This window comes from Nelumbo nucifera, chromosome 5 (assembly GCF_055504915.1).
Source record: "Nelumbo nucifera cultivar China Antique chromosome 5, China Antique-T2T, whole genome shotgun sequence".
NCBI classification, from domain to species: Eukaryota; Viridiplantae; Streptophyta; class Magnoliopsida; order Proteales; family Nelumbonaceae; genus Nelumbo; species Nelumbo nucifera.
In genome coordinates this window covers 83,985,636-84,001,868 of record NC_142653.1, presented here as the reverse complement: position 1 = coordinate 84,001,868, position 16,233 = coordinate 83,985,636, and the positions used below count along the sequence as shown (strand labels likewise).

General features: G+C 41.5%; 2 protein-coding genes and 1 non-coding gene across 4 annotated transcripts in view; all 3 read right to left on the bottom strand.

The window, feature by feature from the left end:
• Positions 1-7,925: 7,925 nt before the first annotated feature.
• LOC104612975 (large ribosomal subunit protein uL16) lies at positions 7,926-12,351 on the bottom strand. Its single transcript, XM_010280649.3, has 4 exons — positions 12,218-12,351; positions 10,281-10,782; positions 8,511-8,592; positions 7,926-8,211 (listed from the first exon to the last, which is right to left on the bottom strand). The coding sequence occupies exons 1-4, from the start codon at positions 12,225-12,227 to the stop codon at positions 8,143-8,145; spliced, it is 663 nt and encodes a 220-aa protein (XP_010278951.1). The 5' UTR covers positions 12,228-12,351; the 3' UTR covers positions 7,926-8,142.
• On the bottom strand, positions 9,364-9,471 carry LOC148791948 (small nucleolar RNA snoR100). The gene has a single exon (XR_016076990.1). It is a non-coding gene; the product is annotated as a small nucleolar RNA snoR100 (small nucleolar RNA).
• A 3,217-nt stretch (positions 12,352-15,568) lies between the features above and the next one.
• The window catches only part of LOC104612976 (putative LRR receptor-like serine/threonine-protein kinase At1g06840), a 69,723-nt gene continuing 69,058 nt past the window's right edge, over positions 15,569-16,233 (bottom strand). For both annotated transcript variants that reach the window (XM_010280650.3, XM_088887287.1), the window contains one exon: positions 15,569-16,108. In XM_010280650.3, the coding sequence (XP_010278952.1) occupies positions 15,764-16,108 (345 nt within the window). In that variant the 3' untranslated portion in view covers positions 15,569-15,763. The remainder of the gene's footprint in view (positions 16,109-16,233) is intronic.

Below are 16,233 nucleotides of genomic sequence, written 5' to 3'. Positions count from 1 at the left end.
AAGTCGCCGACACGGAGGTTCCACTTCTTGACCCGGGCGTTATAGTACTGAGCTACTCTCTGCTGGTAGGCTGCAGTCCTGATATACGCGAGGTCCCTTACTTCGTCGAGTAGATCGATGCTCCATTGTGCAAACGACCACGGGCTAGTGAGACACTTGAGGTCGGCAGCGGGTTGGTGGTGAATATTGGCATGTCTCTAGCATTTGTCATATTTTCTGACGAGTTCAATGACATCTGCCTTCATTGTTGGCCAATAATACCCTTGTCGAAGTGCCTTTTGGGCGAGGGCCCTGCCCCCAAAGTGTCCACCGCACAGACCCTCATGAGTGTCGCGGAGTACGAGCTCAGCTTCGGTAGGTCGCAAGCAACGCAGATAGGGGAGCGTGTAAGATCTCCGGTATAGCCGTTCATCTATCATGACGTATTTGGCTGCCTGGCGTTGTACCCTTCTGGCTGCATTGCGATCTGCAGGGAGGGTCCCGTGTAGCAAGAAACTCGCGAGCGGGTCAATCCAGCTCGGCTCTGCTTGAACAACGGGAGCGACCTCCTCTGCTCCCCCCGAGAATGCTAAGCCGAGGCAAGTCCTCTATGTACACGGTTCTCATGGTGATGTCGCTGGTACTGGCTAATCTGGACAGAGTGTCGGTCTCAGCGTTCTCCGACCTTGGGATTTGCCTGATAAAGTGTGACTGGAAGTTGAGCAAGGCCTCTTTGACTTTGGCTAAGTAGGCGATCATGGTTGGCTTGCGAGCTTCGTACTCGCCGATGACCTGGTTGACCACAAGCTAGGAGTCGCTATAGATAATGATGTGCTTGGCTTTTACTTCTCTGGCTAGAGCTAGTCCAGCTATCAACGCCTCATACTCCGCTTCATTGTTAGATGCCGCGAACTTGAAGCGTAGCGCGTACTCCAGTTTCTTGCCACTTGGGCCGTGCAGAACTATTCTGGCTCCGCTGCCCTGCTGGTTCGAGGAGCCATCTACGTGAAGGATCCAGGGCTCCTCATCCCAGCTCGGGCTTGGCCGAACTAGGAGAGATGCCACACGGGACCCTTATAGGCAGTTCGCGGCTTGTACTAGAGGTCGTACTCGTTGAGCTCAATGGCCCACTTCGTCAACCGACCAAAGACCTCGGGCTTAAGTAAAACTTGCCTCAGAGGCTTGTCAGTGAGGACGATAATAATATGAGCTTGGAAGTACGGGTGGAGCTTCCGAGCTGCAATTACCAGTGCATATGATAGTTTTTCTATCTCCAGGTATCTCGTCTCTGCTCCCTGCAATACTTTACTAACATAATAGATGGGTTGCTGGACCCGATCTACTTCCTTTATTAGTACCGAACTGACTACTACGTCACTCGCTGAGAGGTATAGTTCCAAAACATCGCCCTCCTCGGGCTAGGTTAGGATCGACACACTAGCGAGGTATTTCTTGAGCTCTCCAAACGCGAGCTGGCAGTCTTGGGTCCATTCGAACCCTTTGCTTTTAATTGCCTTAAAGAACGGCAGACAGCGGTCTGTCGACTTGGACATGAAGCGGCTCAGGGCGGCTATACGACCATTCAACCTCTGAACCTCATTTAACTTCCGGGGTGGTCTCATATCTAATATGACCTTAATCTTGTCCGGTTTGGCCTCAATGCCGCGCCGGTTAACGATGTATCCTAGGAAATTACCCGAGGTCACACCGAATACACACTTGTTTGGGTTTAGTCTCATATTAAACTTATGTGGAATTTCAAAAACAGAATGCAAATCTTGTATTAATTCATGTGAGAGTTGGGTTTTGACGACCATGTCGTCTACATAGCATTTTACTTTTCTGCCGATTAATGGCGCAAACAATTTATTTACAAGCCTTTGAAAGGTTGTCCCTGCCTAACCTTGTAACAGTACAGACCAAACTCCGTGATGAAGGCAGTCTTTTCCTCGTCCGCCGGGTCCATCTTGATTTGGTTATAGCCCGAATAGGCGTCCAAGAAACTTAGCAACTCATGCCCTGAGGTTGTGTCCATCAAGCGGTCAATTTTGGGGAGCAGGAAGCAGTCTTTTGGGCAAGCTCGGTTCAGGTCGGTATAGTCGACGCACATGCGCAACTTGCCATTGGCCTTCTTTACTAGGACGGGGTTGGCTACCCAGCTCGGGTAATGGACTTCTCTTATGAAGTCAACTGTGAGGAGCTTCTCGACCTCCTCGTCGACCGCTTTCCACCGCTCCGGGGCTAGGTTGCGTTTCTTCTGTCTAATGGGCCTAACTATAGGATCAGTATTCAGTTTGTGAGTTATGAGGTCGGGGTCTATACCCGGCATCTCTGCCGCGGACCATGCAAAAATATCTAAATTTTGAAGTAAGAAACTTACCAGTTCGGATCGTAGAGGTTTCTGGACGGAAGCGCCGATATGAAGCGTCCGAGCCGGGTTTGTTGCTGAGGTCGGAACTGCGATCGTTTCTTCCGTGGGTGCGGCTCGTTCTTCGCCTTGCTTCATAGGCCGCTCTAGTTCGAGGTCGTCGGCCACCTTGGCCTTTCCCTTCAGGGCAGCGACATAGCACTTGCGAGACTCGAGCTGGTCGCCCCGTGCTACCCTCACACCGAAGTCTGTAGGGAACTTCATTGCCAAATGGTAACTGGAGACCACCGCTCGTAGGATATGGGTGATCGGCCAACCTATTATGGCATTGTATGGGGAGGGGGTCGCGCCCACCAGGAAGTCGTGGTTGAGTCTGACTACGCAAGGCCATGTGCTAACTTTCACAGGTACTGTTATTTTCCCAAGAGGCCAGACTTATTCTCCACTGAAGCCCACCAAAGGAGTGTCCGCCGGTTTCAAGTCACTTTTCTGCAACTGAAACTAGTCGAACGCAACTTTGAAGAGGATATCTGCCAAGCTGCCCGAGTCGACGAGTACACGTCTGACCTCAAAGTCGTTGATCCTCAACTTTATCACAAGTGCGTCATCGTGCGGGTAGTGGACCCCCCGCGCGTCGTCTTCTGTGAAGAAAATTGGCTCTCCTGTCCTCGGCCGCTTCGGAGGGTTCCGTTCTTCCTGGGCGGCTTCGCGAACTGACGTCCGAGCTGCTGCTGAAGTGCAACCCGCGACGATCGAACCTCCCACTATAACGTGGATGGTTCCCCGAACCGGCCTCTCTTCCGGAGGCTTCCTCTGTGATTGCTCGGCCGACTTGCTGCTGGACTCGGGAGCATCCTTGCCATGCTCCCCTTGCCGACCTGTTTTATTATTATTACTACTATTATGTACAAAATTTCTTAAATACCCGTGACGAATGAGCTCTTCAATCTCGTTGCGGAGGTTTTTACAATTTTCGGTGCTATGACTGTGATCTCTATGAAAGCTGCAATACAAATTCTTATTTCTTTCACTAGGGTTCCCTTTCAAACGGGGTGGCCACTTCACATACGGAGCGTACTTGATCGCCATCAGGATTTCGGCCCGCTTCGCGTTCAATGGGGTGTAATCAGTTCGGTCCTCTACTGGAGCTCGGAACAACTGTCCCGGCTTTGCCCCCCGAGCTACATCTTTTTTCTTTCGGCTGTCCGCTTGACTGGAAGGCTCTCCTTCCCTTTTCCTCTTTTCGGGTGCTCCTTCACCCTTCTGGTTGATCTCTTCCTTGGTGGCTATGAACCTGTCCGCGAGCTTAAGGAACTCGGTTATGGTCATTGGTTGATTGACGACCATGTGCCATTTGAACTCCTTATGCGTCACGCCTTTTTTGGCTACTGCGAGGCGCATGGCGGGGTCTAGGCGCTGCATACAAGCGTCGTTGAACCGCTTGATGTAACCCTGGATGGACTCTCCCTCTCTTTGTACTATGTTGAGGAGACTCTCTTCAGTTCTCGGACACCGCTTGCTAGTGACGAAATGGGACGCGAAGGCTTGTGCGAACTGCACCCAACTTCTTATCGACCCAGGTGCCAAGTTCCGGTACCACGTGCGGGCTGCTCCTCTAAAAGTAGTAGAGAAGGCCACACACATGCACGACTCGCTGGCTCTCGCCAGGTGCATCTGCGATTGGAAGGCATCTACGCGATCATTTGGGTCGAACGACCCGTCGTACTTGTCAAGAGGGGGGAGCTTGAAATCTTTAGGCATTGGGACTGCCAAGAGCTCGGGAGATAGGGGGATTGAACTGAGAGGATGAGAGCCTTGACCTCGTCCGAGCTTGCTTCTCCTTTGCCTCCAAGCTCGGACAGGTTGCGGGTAGCGGACCGGCGAGCTCGGCGGCGACGTCTCAGTTTCTTGGCGGGCTCGGCATTAGTACTGCTCGCCTCTGTGCTGTCTGGTATGGTGTGTGCAGGAAGTAGTTCGGGTCGCTGGTGATGACCACATACAGAAGGATCCTGCTTAGAGCCTGTGGCCAGAATCTCGAACCGATTCTCCAAGAATGGGGCCTCAGGCTTGGAGGGCTGAGACGATGCAGGCTTGGCGAGCTGGGGTCCTTCTGACCTGACCTCCCGTGGCGAGGCCGAAGTGGCTGGCCTTTCTTGTCTACCGCGGGTGGAGGTCTGGCTCCTTGGAGGGTTCCGGGGGGCCTTTCCTTGGCGAGGAAGGTGCTCTTGGCGATGGGACCCAGCCTGCTGTGAGGCTGGGTGCCGAGGAGGGAGTTGCGATTGCTGAAGCTAAGGTTGCGGTAGCTGGGGAAATTGCTGCTGATACTGGTACTGAGAGACTTGGTGTAGCACGTGCTGTTGGTAGATCTGGAACTGTTGAAACTGTTGCATTTGAGCTTGCATGGCCCGCATGCACTGCACCAAGTCTTCCAGCTGGTTCGGGCTGGCCGCAGGGGGCACAACCGAGGGTTTAGTGAAGGTTGTTCCGACTGCGGTAGGGAGTGGAGCAACGACGGGTGCCGCTACAAGAGGCACATCCAAACTAGGGATCTCGTCCGCTGAGAGGGGGACGGTGAACTGTCCAATACATACAATAGGAAGCGAGAGTTGCTCCCTAGAGTTATCCATCTCCGTGCTTCGTCCGATGTTGCTAGAGGAAGCCATGAGAGTTGAGTTTCTGGAGAGTAAAGAGACGTGAAAGTTTGGAGAAAGGCTTTTCGAAGCGTTTCCCACAGATGACGCCAAATGATGTAGCGCGATCCGGTCACTCCTAGCTGGCGCTCACGTGGCTCCTAGGAGGTACCTGAGATGAGAAAGAAGAAGAATCTCCGAGGAGTTTACCCAACGGAGATACTCCGATGCTTAAGTTAGTACTATGAAGGAGAAGCAAGAAGGATACGAAGGCTAAGAGTGCAGATAGCGCGATCTCACTATTCTTTAGAGATTAGGGATCTCCATAAGAAGTTTCTCTTCTGCCTTGAGGGCTTTTATAGGGACACTCACATTAGGTCGGGCATAACCACCACCGGGCTCCTGCCACAGCCGTTACCTGCCAGGGCTGCACAGGTGGCCGTTGTGGCGTATGCCTCGCCCAGGTGAGTGACACGTTTTCAAAGTGGTAGGCACGCCTTTACCTGCTGAGAGACGTGGATGCAGACTGTTGAAAGGACTGGGACTGCGCCGTCAGTAGAGGATATGGCACAGTATGACCGGTACGGTCTGTCAGTCAGAAACTTCCTGAAGAGTGTCAGTGCGGCTCGTTCGCGAGCTATTTTGTGACGAGCTTGAAACACTCCAGGATTACCCTTAGTGGAATTGGTCCTTGGAATGACTTGTCTGCTAGGGAGCTCGGGTGAGCTAATAACTTTAGCTCACGAGCTACAGTTGCCTCGGAGTATCTCTTCAAAGGTAGCACGGGGAGCCTGGAGTTTGGGTCGCGGCGGACTCCTCCCCTCGTGAGCTGTAACGTAGCGGACTGCTTCGTGGGCCCGTCACTTGGTCGCACCGGGCTTCAACGGGGCTGTCGCTCATGCCAAGTTAGCGTCTATGTGTCACCATTTCATAGGTTGGGTCAAATCATCCTTCATCAAGTCCCATGTTGGCAATTGCCACATAACCCTCCGATGACATGGCAAGGGTTTTTATAACTTGAAATGTAAAGCCATTTGTTAGGGTTTTGTTGGTTTATGGACCAACTTATATCCAAATTTTAAATGTATAGCCGGCTCCGACTATAATTTTCCCTAATTTAAAATAATCCAAAAGCAATGCTATTTTTTATCCATATGGTCTAGTGGGTCAATGATCCAACTTTTCAAAAAAAAAAAAAAAACACAAGATTTCATAATTGAATAATAAATATTTGAGTTAATCATATTCTTACATTTTTTTTTTTAATTTTCAATTTCTATCTTAACTATGATATATCTAAAATTCAAGTAATTAATATGAAGAAAAATTTCTCACGTGAAATGCATGTGCTTAATTACTAGTGATTGTAAATAAGTCATTTTAATGTAAAAAACCACAATTTAATGGTTTATATAAAGTGTGACATATCGGGATACAATTAGTAACCGTTGAAAAATGATGGAATAGCTAAAATGTAAACAAATAAAAAAATGTGAATGCCAATTTTCAAAAACCAATATAATTAATCTTAATATTTATTAGTATATAAATTTTAATAATTAATTCTAACATTTATTAATAAAAACCTCACTCATTAAGAAAAGTAAAAATTTACTTAAAATTTAAAATCCATATAATCAAGTAAACAAATATGTATGGCTCATTGGCAAACTTGTGGTTGTTAAAATCAAGTGACCAAGGTTTAAATCAAGTGGCTCATTGACACACTCGTACTAGATTGTTTTGGGCCCGAATCAGCTGATATAAATCCGAAACAACCTTGATACGGGATTGTATCGGCCGATACATATGGAAAGAAACAGAACAAATGATTTATACATTGTGATATTTTGAACCTTGTCCACACCTACCCATGGGACACTACAGTTGTACATTGGGCATCCTCAGGATGTTGTAAATTTTTTTTGGTAAAATCCAGATGTTGTAATTGGACCATTAAATTAAAGCCAAGTTTTTGATAGATAAAAGTAATCAACAACCGAAACAGGTAACAAGTTGTTCAATACAAGGGGGAGGGAACGAATAGTCACATAACCAAAAAGATTCCCAAAAACTCTAATTCATTTTTAGCCTTTTTATGAATTAATTAATACATTATTATATCATATTTATATACGTTGTAACATTTATGCAAATCGTGCTTTAATCCAGCTGAAGCTGAACACACCGAAACTTAGGCCAAGCTCGTTTCATTTTAACAGTCGGCTCATTTTATGTGCAGTATCAATTGCATCCAGAATTTAAAGGCATTTTCATATATTCCCTCCAAAAGCAATGAAAACGTGAAGAATGTAGACTTTGGCTAGTATTTTTATATCCAGATTAAAGTCATTAAACCACGAAATCGACTCATTGGCCGTTTCTTTTTTTTTTTTGGTATTATCTCTAATAGCCTTAGATGATGAAAAACCCCGTAACAAAATAATATCTCATATCACGAGATGTCAGACTCCATACAATAAACCACTACCCATGCATGAAACATGATGCATCCGACTTGCGAATTAAACAAGAGCTCCCAATTAAAAATAAAAGAGCAACTTGATAATCGATACATAAGAAAGAGATGTAGGGGGTAGGGGGGATTCTTGGCTCCATACCCCATAGGAGAGCTTTGACAATTTGACCAATCCACCCTGAATTTCACAACGGGGATGTTACTTCCCAATACAGGGCAGTACAGTTGTGCCTCATAGGTATAGGCTCGTTGGAACCGTCTGTGAATAGATCCCAAGATCTCCCTTGGAACCGCTTGTGAATAGATCTGACATGCATGAATTGCTCACCACTTTTAGATTTAAACTCCCATTAAGTGAAAGGCCGAGGTTTTACCTCAGCTTCAAGAGGTGTACAAACGCAAATAGCAATAACAAAAGACCGATTGGAAATGGGGCATCATTAAAGGTAGCCATATGAAAGAAGAAAGGTAAGACAATGAAATTCTCTGACATAAACAAGATCAAATCAAGAGCTAACACGACAGTGAACGAAAATCCAATGTATGCGAACTTTCCAATCAAATAAAACAAGATGCAGTAATAAAGTGAGAATTCAAAAGTCCAATTCATGAGGAAAATTCCTAGGAGATATTAAAACCATGAATCCATTGAGCAAACTTCTACCAAATAAAATTATTCAAAAGTCCTAAGCAGTTGATGGCAAAAATGCTCGTCCAGGTTGACGTTGCGCCAGAGGTCCATGACAACCAAGAAGCTGCAATTCAAAAGTGTTAAATTCCATTAACCATGTTAAACAAGGCAAGTAATAACCCCAACCCAATACTACATGATTAAAGTTGGGGCATTTGGTGATTGTAGTAGAGCTTTCTGTGTACTACATCTAATAGCATTCACTAACCACAATTACTGGTGGTGCAATTGCAATCAAGGTTCAAAATATCGATATGCCCGATATGCCGGTAAGGTTGTATCAGGCGATATCAATAGTATTTCATCCCCTTGATTGCAAAAGACGAAATAAAGAAACGAAAAAGAATGATGCAGAAAACAGACCTTGGCATTAACACCATCTGGCATAATCCGGTTCTCTGACTTCCACTTAAGATAATCAGTACGACTAAACTTGGTGAAACCCCTGAAACGACCATGGACATTAACATAGAAAGTTAATCCTGAAACTTACAGAAATTCATGTATGAGAAAGCATAATACTCTTGTTAAAGTTGAAGCGTCTAACGATAGGACTTGGTCAATCATCAAGAACAGCAGCAAATCAGGTTGCCATCAATATTCATTTTTCACACCTTTTCTACCATAGGCCAGTAATTTCACAAAATCTTGAATCAACAGAAACTTCAATAAACCAATCTATGTAATATGCAAAGTACATGTGATAAGTGGCATAAAACGCAGATTGGCAACATGGAAGGAAGGAGGCAGAATTTTCTTTGTAGGATGTAATATCAAATAATCGGACAAAGTTTATCACACAACCAGAGCTTTTCAAACCAGTTTCCAGGTTGAAAACTCTACCATCAGAAGAGGAAAAGGGAGAACAGAGGAGGTGAAAGGTAAACCTCAACTTGCATCAAAACCAAAATGCCATAGACTAGCGAGAAAAAAAAAACTGTCATTGACTCTATTCTGAGAAGCTGTTCATGCCCAAGAAGGTAGCATTTAATGATAAGATGAGGGAAATAAAACTAAACTTTGATGATTAACACATCCATGCCCACCAGAAGTGGGTGTGACTGTCTGTTGGTCACCAACAAGACAATCTAGGGGGTCTCTTTGGTTACATTAATAAATTAATATGAAAAATTGAAAATTTCTGGTAAATGATCAACATGTAGGTCATTTTTTTCTTCTTTCTCTTGTAAGCTTAAAAGAAAATCTAACAAACAGAAAATGTAGATCAGATCCAGGCCTGCAAAATCAAAGCAAGAAAGCATCATAGCAAGCAAACATGAAGATCAATTTAATCTCTGTGCACCTTACCATGCTTCCTTCATTTAACAAATCCAGAGCATCGGCTTATTGTACACAGGTTTAACTCACATTCATATAAACATTCATTTAAAGAGAACATATGCACAAAAGTTCTATTGTTTTGTTTCAAAATTTGAGAAAGAAGGTTGGACTAGGGGGGAGGGGACAGGAAACCCTAACAAAGAAAATGGGGAGACCAAACAAGAAAAATAAAGATAGAAAACCTAAAGCTTACCCAGCCAAATACACTACAACTCTAGATCAGATTAACAGAAAGAATAACCATCTACATTTCTTTTCTTTATTTGTTTATCTTAGGTGGATCAGGGGAACACAGTTCACATTTAGCAGTCCAAGAAGATAAGCAGAAATCTCGTTCTATCCAAATATGAGGAAGAAAAGGGTAAAAAATGATCAGTGCATATAAAACTATCCTAGTATTCTATATTCTTTTCTTTTATCTTGGGATGGCAAGTGTGAGAATGCAGGTTCAAGTCTGAGAGACGCAACTTCAATCAAAAAATGTCAAAGGTTAGTACAGTATCCAGTCTACCCACTCCAAGACCCCAGATAGTTAGGACCACCATTGGAAAATGACCTTTTTATTTAATTTGTGGCATTGGAGAGTCTGATCAGGCTAACCATTTTCCTTTCCAACTTCCAGGCTTGAGATAAAGGATGAAGTCCAAATTCAAGAAATTTTATTTGTGACCTCGTAAGGAGGATATCCATGTTATTGTATTTGTGTGTATGCATGAATATTTTTTTGGTAGATGTGCACACGAATGATTAGCATTGCTTAGAGGCCCTAATAACATTTTACTTAAGGCATACCACTTCCTGCTGACAATGATCTTTTGGCGACCAGGAAACTTGAACTTGGCACGGCGAAGGGCCTCCTGTGCATGATTGCCATTGCCATCTTTGCAGCGGACAGACAAGAGAACCTGACCAATGCTCACTCTTGCACAAGTACCCTGTGGCTTCCCAAATGCACCCCTCATTCCAGTCTGGAGCCTATCAGCTCCAGCACATGAAAGCATCTTGTTGATACGCAGAACATGGAATGGATGCACTCTGACTCTCAAATGGAAAGCATCTTTTCCAGCAAATTTGGTCATATATTTGTTGCAAGCAATCCGAGCAGCCTCGAGAGCCTCACTTGAAACATTCTCCTTTTCCCAACTCACCAGGTGGACACAGAATGGGAACTCATCGACTCCCTTCCTCTTCATTCCAACGTCATAGATCCTGATCTTTGGGTCAGGAACACCACGACAATATCGTGATTTTGGGTATGGCTTGTTTTTTATTTGACGATAACACCTTGCTGGTCCTACATTTGCAAACATAAGATAACTCATCAAATTGTCAAATTGCAATCACCCATTTATTCCATGCAAACACAAAAAATACTGTAGTATGTTCTGACAAAATCAACATAGATGCTTAATAAATATATAACCAGAAAAGATAAAAACAAAGCAGATAAAATATTGAAGTAACAATGTCTTTCCTAACAAGTTATCAAAGATCGTATGTTACAAGTATACTCTCAGATACAGCATCATGGTTCAAGTCAATAAAATCTCAAAGGAAAGAAATCAAATGACATTATCATGTTCTTCTTGAGAACAATGAAGATAAATGGTAGAGTAATCAGCTTGAAAAAGGAGAAAAAAAGAAAGAAAGAAAATCAAATGAGGAATACAAGTATAGATAAGCTTCCATCATGATTTGATCATTTGCAAACTTCCTCCATGTGACAAGAACTCTAACGGAATCCAGAGTAAAAATAAATAAATAACAAATATAAGTTAGAGAACAATCCACTATTAAAAAAATCTGACTAGTGCATTACTTCACCCAACTACACATTCTCCATGTAACAAAAACTCTAACGGAATCCAGAGTAAAAATAAATAAATAACAAATATAAATTAGAACAATCCACTATTAAAAAATCTGACTAGTAGCCTGTGTTGATATTTCAACTTCACTTTGCTAAAATCTTGCTTAACAATCCCAATATACCTTATAGGACATCTGACTATCTGAGGAATGCCATGGAACATAAGATCAAAGACTGTTCTATGTCAAGTGCATTTTATTGCTTCTCCCAACTACGCAGTCTTCCATAAACATTCATGGAATAATATTACCAAAATGGTCAGCCTTATAAGGGACACCACATAAAAACTAATGCTTAGCATATTAGCAATAGTAAATCTCCCTTGTAAAGTGAGAAGCAACCTACATACCCCATTAGCTAACCTTACCAAAATAAGTTAGCAAATACTCCTACTCCTTTCCGACTTCAGAGTAACACCTGATGGTTAGTTTAAAACAAATCTACAAGACATGCTAAGACTATAAATACATCAATCTTAAGCTTTGAGGTCCCCAATAACGGGAGCCTAATGCTTAGCTTATGACACCCATTTGATAAGCCTGCTTTGTCTTAAGAAACAAATTTGTTATGCTCTTTTTGCGTTAAGTCAAGAGATCATATCTATGATATAAACCTACTTCCAAAACAATGGAAATCTGCGTGTCCGCAAAATAATCAACTCAGAAGTAGAACCTCAGGCAGAGAGGAGCCTTTGGCTAAGTTACAGATCAAAAGAGAAAACAAAAAAGACAAAGAAATCGAGAACAATAACTAGTTATCAAATTTAAGCATCCAAATCTCATAAACAAATTCACAGAGGACAAACAGAGCACAAGACGTATGTAAGTCTCACAAGGACGAGAACAATATTCTAACTTACTTCTCCCCATTGCGAGCTCTCTCCGTCGGCGAGGTTTTCCAACGGATGGAGATGTACTGCGAGTATGCGACTGCGAATGCCAAACCCTAGTTATCGGGCTATATATAGCGGAAAGAAATGGCGATTCTCACAAATGCTAATGTTACACATGTCAAAAAGGAATATTACAGAAAACGACCCTATACTCAGGGGAATAAACACTTAGGCCCCCAAACTTTGTTTTACGATAAAAAAACCCCCGGCGCTTTGCCGCTGCTACTTTGTTAGCGTAACAGGTGGAAGTAAAATTGTAAAATTGACCACTGACATTAATAAAATTAGGGCTGAAACCTCCTTGAAGCTTATGGTAGCCGCCTAAAACCTCAACTAAAGTTTGGCAATTGCAACCACTTTTCCTGATTTTTTTTGGCTTCATGGGGCTACGCCTGGTGGCAGTGGGATTTGATCCCAAGTCTCTACCTTGACGAGTGAGAGAACCTACCAACTGAGTCATCGTCAATTGGTCTTTCCTTGAATTTTTTGATATAGTTGTAAGTAGACCTTTTTTGTTAGAATACCCTAAAGAGGTATAAAAATATTAAAAATATCCATCTAGTTATTTTTGACCAAAATGTTTATTTTTCAATTTTTTTCTTCATGTGAATCACTATCTCAAACCCTTCCAATCTTTTCTTTTTTGAAATTTATTTATTCTCTAAATTTGCCCTTCATATCAATCATTCAAAGGTAAAGTTATAACAATAAATTCTCCTTTTTGTTTATAAAATTTGTATTGTTTTTTAGTAGAAACTAATTTGAATAATAACTGCATTGGTATTTTGGACATTTTCATGCCTCTTATTTGAAGATTCTAATAAAAGGGGTTTACTTGCAACTATGTCATAAAGTTTAGGAAAGGTGATTACAATTACCAAACTTCAGGGGAGGTCTCAACAATAATAAAAAATTTTAGGAGAGGTTTCAATAATTTACCCATAAAATTATTAAATTGTCCATTTGACAAATATTGACTAATAATAACAAATAGGGTAAAAGACTTAAACCTCCCTTGATCACTGAATAATGAAATATCCTCACTTCTTAAATTGGACTTAGAACTCCCCACTTAATTTTTTAAATCATTATATCTAACAAAGAAAGCAAATGACTAATATACTTCAAGTTATTTTTGGGATTACATTGATATGTAATTAATTCAAAGAAAAAAAGAGACATCATCTTCAACCTTGGAACAGTGAATATGACTGTTGTTCATATAACCGTTGTATCCAATTGTTGCCAATGGAGCACTGGTAACATCTCACAATGGCATTTTTCTTCTCTCTGAAAACCAATGTTCATCTTGTGATCAAATAAAAAAATAATGGTGCTTTAATTTTCTGTTAAGCAATCTTTTGTTATAAAAATATTGTTACTTCAAGAAGCATCAATTTTGCTCCAACATTCATTAATCCTTGGGCTTCTTGTGTGACTGTCCCTTTTCATCTCTTATGTTGTCGTTGTTGATGGTTTTAGTAGTAAATGGTGTTGTCATTGCAAAGACTGATGGCTTCCTCTCAAATGGATGAAATGCACCTCCACTTTTTCTTCGTCTTACGATTGATGGCTTTGGGTTTGGTTTTTGTTGCATAACACTTTGAAACGCCATTGTAATGGTGAGTTGGACGCCGACAACCAAAATCTATTCAAGATTGCCTTTACTTGGTAAGGGAGGTTTTTTTTTTTTTTTTTTTTTTCCACATAAGACAACCAAATATACAAAGAGGTAATAGAGGGCAAAAATGGAATTAAAAAAATAAAGTGCACATGATGTCACATTCTAATAGACACGGACAGAGAATTAAAGGATGGGAGGTTTTCTCCGCTAAGGGAGGTTTAAGTCCATTTTGAAAAAATGAGGAGATGTTTTAGTATTGGGTTTTTTTTGCATAAAAAAAATAACAAAGTTTGTTGAATTGGCAAAATCAAATACATTTCAAAGTAAATTGTAAAAGCAAATAGTGGGAAGAAAAAAGTCTTTATTGGGACCAAATTGCCCCTTATTTAAAAGCCCCTACTCTCACTCACTCTCTCTTATCTTCGTCCCACTCTTCTCTCTATTTCCTACACCTCTCTCCCCCAATCTCCTATCTATCTTCCCATAAACAAAGCTACTTCATGTCTCTGTTGGTCCATGCCTAAATTGGTTCTTAGAGCATCTCTATATGCTCAAAGGACCATTTTATTTGAAATAACATGTTTCACTGTTGAGAGAGAGAGAGAGAGGATAAGAGAAGGGAGGGACTTCAGAGGGAAAATGAACTCTGGTTGCCACCACTGTGTTTTCATTTCAAGGTGGAAGGTGATGAAAGTGGATTTTCATGTAAAAATTGTTGCACGTAATAAAAAATCGCACAAAGATGAGACAATTGTCACTATGTCATTGAGTTAGTAGGAAGGGCAGCGAAATGTGGTATCAAGTAAAGACAATCTGCTTCAAAGACCAAATTGGAAAAACCACATTTATTTGCAAACATGGTATACATTTTGCCATGTGTGCATCTTATTGTGATTATATCACATGTGGTAAGGCCGCATACATTTATACCTTTCTGTATTTTGTGAAAATCATATTTTGTCAAGAGTGTGTGGTTATAGTATTGAGTAATTCAGAATGACTTTTTGTTGTTTGTTGCAGATTTGTTTTTGCTTTTAAGGAATCTACTTCTAAAAGCATTTTTAACCAAACTTCAAATCTCTCTCTCTCTCTTTATTTTTTTTTGTTGTCCAAGCACAAAAGTACTTTTTCTCTTTCCACATACTTGCAGAAATTCGTTGATGCGTCTACATAAAATTGCATTAAACCATGATCATCTGTGACAGAAAGAGGTGAAGAGAAGCAATTTGCTACCGATGAAGTTTAATGGTCACTGTGAAGACAAAAGTTTCATCCTAAACTTTACGTTGGTTTATGCTATATTTTTACTAAAGAATCATATTCAAGTTTCAGACAAATTCTTTCTACCAAAAAAAAGTTACATACAAATCGTTTTCTATTCATACAAATGCTGTATTTTAATTTATAAATACCATTCAGTATCTAATTGCAATCCAAATTTGATTCTATCAAAAGTTAACACAAATCCAACATCTAAAGTTCAATTTGAATCCAACCGTTAAAAATCAAATTTGGATCTAGGTATATTAAATTCGATCCATTTGAAACCCTATTGGAGTGAGGTTGACTTAGTTGTAAATTCTACAAATCTAATTACCCTATAAAATAAGTAGCATGCACAAGGCAATTAGTTGCATTTTGATTTCTCATAGGACAGTTTAGCCCAACTAATTCAAGATTATTAGTATAGTATATTGGTTCTCTTCGAAAATCACACTTTAAGTAAATAATACATTAGATGCCATGTTGTTTATTACTATATTCATTGATTTTCCCCACATAATTGTAAAATTACAATTCTACCCTCAATGTAGTAGTACGTTAAAACGCAATCACATAGTAGGGGAGGACTTGTAATCAAATAAAAGTAAATACGACAACCACTTCCATCATCTAGGCGTAATGGAAGGGATAACTCCACTGACAAGGTCACTACCGGAGACATCTGATGACACGTATGTGTTCTTCATTGACGAGGATGAAAACGGTGGAGTCGCTGCCTTTAGAGGATTGGAAACTGCAGGTTCTGTTGGCGTTTTGTCTGCGTCTGGCATCTTGCGCAACATGTTCTCAAGTTCTCTAACCACATCCGCCATTGAAGGTCGAGATTCGGTCTCATCTTGGCAACACTTAAGGGCCAAAGTTAAAAACTTCTCGATGCACTCAGAAGGATAAGATCCCATGCGTCCATCTACAACCGATAAGATCATACCCGATTGATATGCCATGCTGACCTGAGATTGAACAACGAAAAGCAAACCTTAATGTCGTATTCAAAAACTATACATGATGCAAGCATAAAATGATCAACTTTTTTCATTTTCATTTAACACATGCATAGAGAAAGTCAGTAGTATGG